Raw genomic sequence first — 11,125 nt, forward strand, 5'->3', positions numbered from 1 at the left:
AAGCATGACCGTTTAAAAAATTTCAAAGAAGGGATATGTTTTTTTTCACTCCGTAGTAAGTTTTAATATTTTGAAAATAATTTACGGCAATTAAACACTAAAAAATTAAAAATTATTTTACAGTATAAATTTATACTTACGTGGCAACGCATAATTGGATATAAAACGGTAACAGCGGTGGGCTTCTCTGTAAAGAAGCAAGACCTAGGCATTCGTGCAGACCAAGTAGTTCTCTTCCGAAGTCAACGTAGAGCCAAGGAAGACTCACTGTACACAGTCACATACATGTAAACACACATTATCGAGGGATCTGAAAATTGTGTTCGGTCTGGAAAGAAATGGAAGACGGAGGAGGGGTGTCGAAGGCAGTGGCAGTAACGGCTTGTACAACAATGGCTTTATTGTACGTTGCAATTCTCTACGCACCGACTCTAATACTTCGCCTCTCACCACCCAACTCCTTCGAGACTTTCTTGATTCGACGCTTCATATGCGCTGCTGTTTCCTCCATCGTCTCGGTCATCCTCTGTGCATTCATATTGCCTGTAACTTCTCTATCTTTCTCTCTCTCTCTCTCATATATATATATATATATACACACCCTTTCTTTCTTTTTCTTTTTTATTGATAAAGATTGAGTTTTGGACCCTATATATATGTGTGTGTGTCTGTGTGAATCTATATGTACATGTATGGTTGGTATTATGTGTTAAATGCAATGAATTGAAAATTATTCTTGCAAGATTGTTGGTTACTTTTGGAACATGTATTATTTTGGAAACCCAAACCCTAATCCAAGAAATCCCAATAGTAGTTGAATTGCGTCAAATTATTCCAGTAGTTTGATAGTGGGTTTGGTCAGCGAGTTAGAATAGTTCGTCTAGTGTTTAATTGGAAAAAATGGAACTTGGATGTGGAGGACTGTCTGTGTGGATGGAACCCTAAGACGTGAAAGAGAATTAGTGAAGCCGACCCGAACTTGTTGTGACAATGGTTTTGTTGAGACGAGGTGTAATTTGAATGGCCCATTAACTTCAAGCTCTTGACTTCAAGAACTAGTTGATGGCTTATAACATATCCTTGCAATTTATCTCTGCTTTTTGCTGACTTTCTAACAATTCACCAGAAATGTCATGTAACTTCCCTTCAATTGACTTGTTTAGTTTTTGGATTTGATCTAGGTTTGTTAATTTCTCAACCCCTGCTCAGCAGTGATGGACCTAGAAAATTATGAGAGGGGGCAAACTTGTATAGTGGGGTTTTTTTTTTGTAATTTCAGTGGGGTCAATTTTAAAATTTTATGGGTATATAATACAAAAAACTAAAAATTCAGGGGTATATAGCCCATGGTAGATCCGTCCCCATCAGGAGATTCCAATCTTGAAGGATGAAAATAGGTGTATTAGCTCAGCAATCAGTATAGTACTTTGCTCTAAATGGATATTTAAGATTTGAAGGGAATAGTTTAAATGCCTAATTTTATATGCATTGGATTTCGCTCCTTTCTGCTTATTGTGTTCTTTTTCTTATACAGTGTATATTTTTGCAAATATCTTAACCGAGCACAACCATCTTCAATCACGGTAGATTTCTATCGGAATAGCTGACATTGTTTACTTGTTTTTTTGTTCTGACTATACTAGATAAAAAGCTGGGAGCTTTCTTATGTGTTTGGTGTTTATGGCATCAGATCAGATCATATTGTGAGTATTGAATTTTGAATTTATTATCTTTGTTTAATTTTCTAATATATGTGTGAGCACCAGAATTGAGCCAATATTTTCTGTGCAGTAGTTATCAATTTATATTCTTTTATGGTTTGCAGATTGGAAAAGCGTGATTGATTGCTAAATTTGCCTGCTGAAATGCAATTTTATGTATGAAACAGTGGCAGGCTGTGGTCTTTCCTCTTTCCTTGACTTCTTTAATGTACGCTGGGTCTTTGGTCCTAAAGTCCCTATCACTGCTGAATTCTTTAAACGAACATTGGAATAGTCTCGGAGACCATGCATCTGACTGTATCAAGAATGTTCTGCAAGAATTTACTGGCTGGATGTTTTCAGTTGCTTCCAGTGTTTCAGCTTGGCGTAATTACTTTGTGGTCAGTATCTTCTCCAGTTGTTAGACCGTTCAGTTAATGTCCACATGCTTGTCGTTGGTGTGGAAATATTGACACACACACATATATATTTTTCGTTTATTTCTTCTGCATTTTGGGTAAATAATAGAAGAGTTGAGTGAACAAAAGATCCAGAGGAGGTTCATGGCCAAGGATGATGATGTTTAGGTAATGATTATATAGGAATATACCAGTCGTATTAACACTTAACAAGGCATAAATGGGCATTATATTGCTAAAACAATGGGTTAGCAAGTTATCATACTACTAATTCAAGCAATTTGCTGTGAATAGAGAGAATTTGGTAAGAACGTTATGTAAAAGAGCTATTTGTGTCTTAGGTTTAGGGAACAATTAATAGAAAAAGAGAGAAACAATAAGGAAAAAAACATTTGATGCATGTGACCACACACACACAAGCACACATGCACTTGCACACAGACTCATTTGCTAACCCAATTGCTAACTTGAAAATGCTGATTTTTGACAATCCATTTAAAGTATTGAGAATTAATATCAGCGCAAGATGATATTTCATTAAAAATAAGCAAGACATCGTGGAATATTCTCTACAAGACCTAAAATTGACGTATCTAAGTATGCAATACACTATGGGAACAAGGCCCTAAAACAATCTCAAATGAGCAAAACCAACTCATGTCTTTGATTTTATCACTGGTTGAAGAGTTAATGACCACTCGATAAGAAGGGTAGCTATGTTGCACTATAACAATGAAAAACTGTAACCATTAATACTGCCAAGTGCTTGATTGCCCCATCCTTGAAAAGTAGATTCCGCCTTCATGTATAAACTTGATGTCGTTTGAGTGTATATCTGTGTTTTTATAAATCGATGGATGCTTATATGTATATTCTTTTCCGCTTTGAACATGTGGATATGGGTTTCGTGGTACGAAATTAAGACATAATGTCTAGAGGTTTGCTATAACAATTATAGTGTACAGGTTTGTTTACTCATCAATGTTAGAGCCCAAAAAATAGAAGGGATCAATTTTTCTTTGTTTGCTTGTTTCTTGAAATTTATCATACGAAGGGCTCATATTTGATGCAATTCACCTTTCATCACCAGTTGTTCTTTGGTCAATTGTAGTTTTATTGGTTGAAGATGGAAATTTGAAATATTTATTTTACATTACACCAATCATTGATATTACTTTATTAAACAGGCACCACTTACAGAAGAGCTGGTATTTAGAGCGTGTATGATTCCTTTGCTTCTCTGTGGAGGATTTAAAACATATACTGTAATATTTTTCTGCCCTATATTCTTCAGCTTGGGTAAGTTGATTGATTTCGGCTTCAGCATATTCTACATGTTTTTGTTAATCTAGAATCTAGTTGGGTTATTAAGTTGCACTAGTGATTCATGATGTTTTAATCTAGAATCTAGTTAGGTTATTAAGTTGCACTAGTGATTCATGATGTTTTTTCTTTCGAGTGAAGAGTCACCATGCAGTTATTATTTTGACAAACAGCTGTAGCACTGACATTAAGGTTTACCTTGACAGATGTTTCACTCACTGATTGACCCCAGATTGCTTTAGAATTAAATTTGGAAACCATGGTCATTCACCTTATAAGGAAAATATATTGTTTCACTGATGCTTCTGTACGTGAATGACGAAATTGAGATGCTTGTATAGAGCAAGAAAGAATTTCTGAAACATCATTTGAGCTATGTGATATTAGAACAGATGCTTTCAGAAGATTTCATGTTCTTATGTAATAATAATCTGCTGTAAATTGTATTGTAAAAAGTTTAGTTTTGGTTTTCACTTTTACAAATTTGATGATGTTTTCATGATGGAAAAAAAAAAAATTTGATGATGTTTTCATGATGGCAAAAAAAAAAATTGATGATGTTTTAGAGAATACTAGATGATTTGCTAATGCTATTCTTTGCTGTACCCTGCTTCTAAATTCTGATTGAAGACCTCTAAAATCCAGGAACATTTAATATATATAACATTTAAGACATCTAAGGAGCATGCAAAATAATAGGACCTGTATCCATGTCAAATATATTGGATAATTCTTGGAAATGCCAAAATTCATATCAGTCACAACTTAGATGTGCCTATGATATAATATGTATGAATATATATATATATATATATATATATATATATATATGTTGTAAAGCATAAAACAGAAGTGAAGAGAGAAATGAAACATGAAGAACACAAGGCCTACATCCACGGCACAAAGAGCCCAAAGGGCTACATCACTCATACATATATATATGTGTGTGTGTGTGTGTATATATTGTAAAGCATAAAACAAAAGTGAAGAAAGTAATGAAACACGGAGAACACAAGGCCTACATCCACGGCACAAAGAGCCCAAAGGGCTACATCACTTTATAATATATTCTCTCTTAATCTTTGTATACAATGATCACCTCTATTTATAGGTGAAATAATAGAAGTGATAAATATGGAACATACATTAATGGAAGATTCCCAAAATCAATATCATAAATCACTCCAATCAATATTCTATCATATTCTAAAATCTCTCCTATGATATTTTCATATCAAATATTCTGTCAAGGAGTAATTTAAGGGTTCCTATAATACTATTTTTCAAATATAACATCTTCTAACACTCCCCCTCAAACTGAAGAGTGTACGGAAATAACGCTCAGCTTGTATATCAAATCATGAAACAGATCATTTTCCAACGATTTGGAAAAAGACAATAAAACTGTTAAGAGACATGGTGAATGCGAAGAACAATGCTACCGAATACATAGCCCAAATAAGTCCAAATAGCACCAAACACATGTCGAAGGTGACGAACAATGCTACCGAACACACCGGCAGCCCAAATAAGTCAATAAAAATTGCCGGAGACACGGCAAAGGCGAAAACATTACCACCGAACAAACTGACAACCCAAACAAGGCATAAATAGCACCAAGAAACCCTTAGCAACATTTCAGATGCTAAGGGAATACCCCAAAATAGGGGTCTGAACCTAGGAAGAAAATTAGGCTCTGATACCATGTTGTAAAGCATAAAACGGAAGTGAAGAGAGAAATGAAATACGAAGAACCCAAGGCCTACATCCACGGTACAAAGAGCCCAAAGGGCTACATTACTTCATAATATATTCTCTCTTAATCTTTGTATACAATGATCACCTCTATTTATAAGTGAAATAATAGAGGTGATAAATATGGAAAATACATTAATGGAAGATTCCCAAAATCAATACCATAAATCACTCCAATCAATATTCTATCATAGATTAAAATCTCTCCTATGATATTTTCATATCAAATATTCTGTCAAGGAGTAATTTAAGGGTTCCTATAATAATATTTTCCAAATATAATATCTTCTAACAATATATATATATATGGGATTAAGATAAGGATGGTGATGATGGTATATGTATAGATAAATAATATTCAATGTAGCATACCCAGTGTTGTTGGGGAAAAGGCTTTGTTGAGTTGAATATATATAACATTCAATATTTTAGATATGTTGGGCATGCGCCTTACACATCGTCGACATTGAGATATGAACACTTGTCTGTCATTGTGAATGGAGCTCCGACGGATTTTTTCTCTTCTTTGAGAGGGTTGAGACAAGGGGATCCGCTTTCTTCATTCCTGTTCCTTTTTGTGATGGAAGCTCTTAGCAGATTACTAAAGAAGGCAGTGGAGTTAGATTTTTTGAGAGGCTTTCGGGTGGGCAGGGATGTTTCTAACCAACTAGAGATCTCTCACTTGATGTTCGCGGATGATACTTTAGTGCTTTGTGATGCTGATGAGTCTCAATTGAGATATTTGAAATGCGTTTTGATTTGGTTCTAAGTTGTCTCTGGCCTTAAGGTGAATGTTGGTAAGAGCATCCTGGTACCTGTTGGGGATGTCCCTGAGATCAAGAGGTTTGCTCAGATTCTTGGATGTTGCACCGGATCCTTTCCCATTTCTTATTTGGGGTTGCCTTTGGGAACTCCTTCGAGATGCGTAGGGAGTTGGGATCCAGTTGTAGATAGATTTGAGAGGAAGCTGGCGGGTTGGAAAAAGCAGTATCTCTCAAAGGGGGGTCGGGTTACTCTGATTAAGAGCACCCTTTCTAGCCTCCCCACTTATTTCTTCTCGCTCTTTCAGATCCCATCTTCTGTGGCTGAGAGAATAGAGAGATTGCAGCGCAACTTTCTTTTTTTTTTTTGGGGGGGGGGAGAGGAGTTCAAATTTCATTTGGTTTGATGGGAGCAGGTGTGCCGTTCGATTCGGTGTGGAGGTTTAGGATTAAGGAGATTGGTGCTTTTCAATAAGGCTCTCCTTGGGAAATGGTTATGGAGGTTTGGGATTGAGAGTCATTGGCTTTGGAGGAGAGTTATCGCAAGCAAGTTTGGGGAGATTAGTGGTGGGTGGTGCTCTGTTGAGATTCGCGGTACTAGAGGGGTGGGGGTCTGGACTATTATTCGGAAAGGGTGGGATGATTTTTGCAAGCATGTTTGCTTTCGGATCAAAGATGGCAGAAGGATCAGATTTTGGGAGGATCTTTGGTGTGGGGAACTTCCTCTTGCTCTTGCTTTTCCACGGCTCTATAGGATTGCTTCTCATAGACAGACCATGGTGGTTAACTGTTATCACCTTGATAACGGGAGACTGAGTTGGGATGTTCAGTTTAGGAGGCACTTTCAGGACTGGAAGATTGAGGCTGTTACTCGTCTTTTGGAAGTTTTGTACCGTCAGGCGATCATTGTTGGGGATTCGGATTGCTGGTTTTGCGTTCCTAACTCTCACGGTCGGTTCGAGGTTAGGTCATTCTTTAAGTGCCTTTCGGTTGATTATGGAGGCTCTTTCCCTTGGAAGTCTATTTGGCGGTCTAAAGCCCCCCTTAAGGTTGCCTTTTTTGCATGGACTTCCGTCCTAAGCAAGATTTTAACCCAGGATAATTTGAGGAGGAGGAATCAGGTGGTGGTCAATCATTGTTATATGTGCTTGTGTGATGAGGAGACAATTGACCACCTCCTTTTGCACTGCAGTATGGCCAGAGATTGTTGGGATTTGATGCTTGGATTATTTGAAATCCATTGGGTTATGCCTAGGTCTTCTAGAGGGTTGATTGAGGCTTGGAGAGGTGTCTCTGTTGGGGCTCTTATTCGGGAGGCTTGGAGGGCTACGCCTCTTTGTATTTGGTGATGCATTTGGTTCGAGCGAAATAGGAGATATTTTGACGGAAAGAAGAAATCTATTTCTATGCTTAAGTTCTCTATTATTTCCACTCTTTTTTGTTGGGTGTCAGGGAGAGATTATAAATCCATTGAGGAGATTATTGTATTCTTGGCCTCATTGAAGATTTAAGGCGCTTTGTGGCCTTTTTGTTATCACGGGTTCTGCTCTCTTTTTTTTTGAGCGTTTTCAATAAATTTTACTTATCAAAAAAAAAAAAAAAAGGATTATCAAAGTTTTTCAAATTGTGAAAATATGATTGACTGATGGAAATGTTTTTCTCAGTTCAACCTTAAGGCCCTCGGCTATATATAATTTTTGATAAGTGAAGAATAATTAGAGGGGTGCAAATAGGGGATCAGGGAACCTCATTGACATCCAAAAATTGTTCCCGCTTGAGAAAATAGATCAGTGTGTCCACATGCTCAAATGTGCACGGATTTCTACATCAGTCACACCACATAAGACATAGTGATTGCCTCTTAAACTCGTCTTATTGTTTTACAAGGACAACCTCCTCTCACACCACATAAGACGCAACAACCATCTCTTAAGCTCATCTGATTGTTTTACAAGTACAACCTCTTGGCTATTTGATTACATGCATATATACTTCTGTCTCTGAGACCCTTGGTGTGAACCTACCATGAATGGAGATACACTACCCTATTGAAATCATTTTCAAATCACTAAAACCTGACCTTGAGGAAATAAAAAAAATAAAAAATAAAAAAATCTTGTTGTAGCATCTGTTACCTTTTTTATTTTTTATTTTAAAGATGGAAATGGATTTTGCCATTTATCTCGTGATATACTGAGGTGAAATATTTTGCATTATCATTATTTTGCAGCTCATCTAAATCATTTGTTGGAGTTGTATATGCAGCAAAACTATAGCTTGCTAAAAGCTTGCTCAATTGTAGGTATGTGATTCTTCTTTCTCTTAGGGGAATCCGTATGTGATATTTGATTTAGAAATAGTTCAGAGAGAAGGTTGTTCATATTTCTTCTTTACCCTTTTTTTATTTTATTTATTCAACTTGAAAATTTTCATACATTGAAATGGAGCAGAAGCACTCATCTACAATGTAGTTCTGATCCATGAAGCGGTTATGTGCCAATTCCTTATTCCCCAGTGGATTTTCTGTATTCAACAGGTCTTCAGCTTGGATACACTGTGATTTTTGGGTGGTATGCGTCATTTCTGTTCATTCGAACAGGTTGGTATAGGCTTTTGAAACCTAATATGATTATTTGGGGAATTTTTTGGTAACATAATTCATTGGATTTTATAAAACATTTTTGGTTTTTTCGTAGTTTGCCATGACACTCGATATTTTTTTATTGTGATTGAAGCTTATGGCTCATCCATCTTCACGATGTGATGTGCATTGTGAACTCTCTTGATTTTTTGGAAATTAAATTACCAAAATTGAGAATAAAATTCGAAAGTATGATTCTGTTTGTTCGATATGTTTACCATGATCTATCAAAACAAATTGGTGGCTATGTTGCAAGTTGCAAAAATTATGTGCAGAAATGGAAGGAAAAATCAGTATTTTATCTTCAACATTCTGGTTTTTGTCCCTTCTGTTGCATCCTTCATTCAGGATTCTCCTTCCGCGCACTTTGAGCTCACATGGAGCATATTCCATATTTAGGTTAATGGTTGATGTTGTGTTCCTTGTATAGCGTTGACATGGAAAATGAAATTTGTTCTTTCTTCAATAATGCAAGGGCATATATGGTCTTTGTTTTGTTATCTGTTTCTGCTTTAGTGATACATCCAACATTTGTCTACTGCAGGGCATCTTATTGCTCCGCTAGTTGCCCATATATTTTGCAATATTATGGGCTTGCCTGTTATGTATTCCCAGAGGAAAGGTATGTTAATTGATTTTCTCTGTAAACCAAATCCATATATGACTTTATCTTGTTCCATTGTGTGAATTACTTTTCCTTAAAGATAATTTACATTACTATTTATGGTTCGAATGCAATTCTAGATTTACATGGTTAGAATGTCCTGTAAAATAGATACTTTGCTTATGGATTAGTAATGCTAATGCTCTTCATTAGTGTGACCACTTGTTCAATGTTAGTTTTGACTCCATTTTCTTTTGTAGATTGGGGTTGTATTTTAATTGGTTGTTAACCTTCATTCGCTTATGTAAGAGGAATTATATGCGGAGGAGTTTTACAATCTAGAACTTTAAAAATAGTATACAAATAGAATTCTAAACTGTGACTTCAAATAGGAGCCTAGTTGGTTTTTAGAATTTTGTCTAAATTTGGTTGGGGGTAAACCATGCTATGAGAGGCATACTACCACTACTACAATTCTCAAGATCGCTCATATATAACATAGGCTGCATTTGGTTGATCGGGTATGAGACCTTGATAGAATTGGATATGTTAATATACTATTTTCCTATCTCAGTTTTTGGATCAAACCATGTTAAAGTACTGCATATGGCATCATGTCTTAATCATGCATTTGAAGGAGTTGTAGATAAAGGTGTAGCATGTATGCATCAAATTGTTAAGAGCAGGAAGTTAGGACAGCACTGGGAAAGGTGGAAGAAGGATATGGAAGAATGGACTTTGCTCTCGTCACTGGAATCTTCTTCAGTTCTTTGTCTTAGGTTTTTACCAGTCTCATATCTTTCTAGTGGTCCGATACAATTTGGATTGTGCTGAAATGGCTGAAAAGGTATGAAACAAGTTGAAATTGGAGCGGAGATATAAATAAAGAAAACGAGGTGGATATGTCGATGAAGTTTTCCATTGAAATGGAATTTAGGCCAGTTTTGAAATAGGGTGCTGTTAATATCAATTTGACACTTAATTATGAATAAATTACATACTTATTCATTTAAGTGTGTTTAATAACAATTTAGATACCACTTAAGAGAACTTATCAAAAAAATATATATATAGATACCACTTAAAAGAACATATTTCACAAAAATGTCTTTATTGCCTATGCCTTTGCTAACAACTAACAAGTATATACGACACCATAACAATTTGCGTAATTTTGTAACTGATATATTTTTTATTTAGTAACATATTTATTTCTCTTAAAGATAGGCAATAAAGTCATTTTACCTCATTATTTAACAAACAAGCAATGGCACAAGGGTAAGTTGCAATTATTTTTATAGATAGGGATGTCCCACAAAATGGTAATATAGGAGGGTTAAGTGGAATTAAGCCAATATAAACAAATATAAAAAAGATTATTAATTTGTAATCAACACTTATAATTTACTCTGTACACTAATAATAATAATAATAATAATAATAATAAAGAAAAAGAAAAGAAAAAAAAAAGACGACTTACAATTTAAGCACTTAAAACTAAGCTCTTGAAACTTTCAACTTTCAGAACTTGACCTAACAAATTTGGCCTAAAAAAACATCTTTTGTGCCATGTTAACTACACGACATTCTTGTAGGTTTGATTATTACTACCTGGGAGTCAGGAATTTGATTTTAATATTTAGTTTTTCTTGCATTTTTATCCTTGGAGATTTTCTCACCCTGAGCCTCTGTTTTGATAATTATTTCAGGGATGGTTGGTGTGGCATTTATAGCCGGAATGGTTGGTTTCGTGTGGCTTCTTTTTCCAGTCACAAGTCCGGATTTGTATAATGGTAGAACAGATTATTGCAGGTGTTGGCATAGATATTGTACGCGAAACTAAACCTTTGAATTCTTAAATGAATGTATAAGAATAAAAATTGGGACACAGAAATACAAAAGCTTGACCTTTTGTTGTTGTT

At 35.5% G+C, this 11,125-nt stretch overlaps 1 protein-coding gene across 1 annotated transcript; it reads left to right on the forward strand.

Moving 5' to 3' along the window:
- The first annotated feature begins 206 nt into the window (after nucleotides 1-206).
- LOC132293296 (CAAX prenyl protease 2) lies at nucleotides 207-11,125 on the forward strand. Its single transcript, XM_059790722.1, has 8 exons — nucleotides 207-545; nucleotides 1,644-1,703; nucleotides 1,889-2,101; nucleotides 3,307-3,418; nucleotides 8,189-8,260; nucleotides 8,495-8,557; nucleotides 9,144-9,221; nucleotides 10,913-11,125. Exons 1-8 carry the CDS (start codon nucleotides 339-341, stop codon nucleotides 11,044-11,046), a joined length of 939 nt encoding a protein of 312 aa, XP_059646705.1. The 5' UTR covers nucleotides 207-338; the 3' UTR covers nucleotides 11,047-11,125.

Source organism: Cornus florida, unplaced genomic scaffold (genome assembly GCF_030987335.1).
Source record: "Cornus florida cultivar Cherokee Brave unplaced genomic scaffold, ASM3098733v1 CherokeeBrave_3.0.0_Hap2_Chr02, whole genome shotgun sequence".
Classification (NCBI taxonomy): domain Eukaryota; kingdom Viridiplantae; phylum Streptophyta; class Magnoliopsida; order Cornales; family Cornaceae; genus Cornus; species Cornus florida.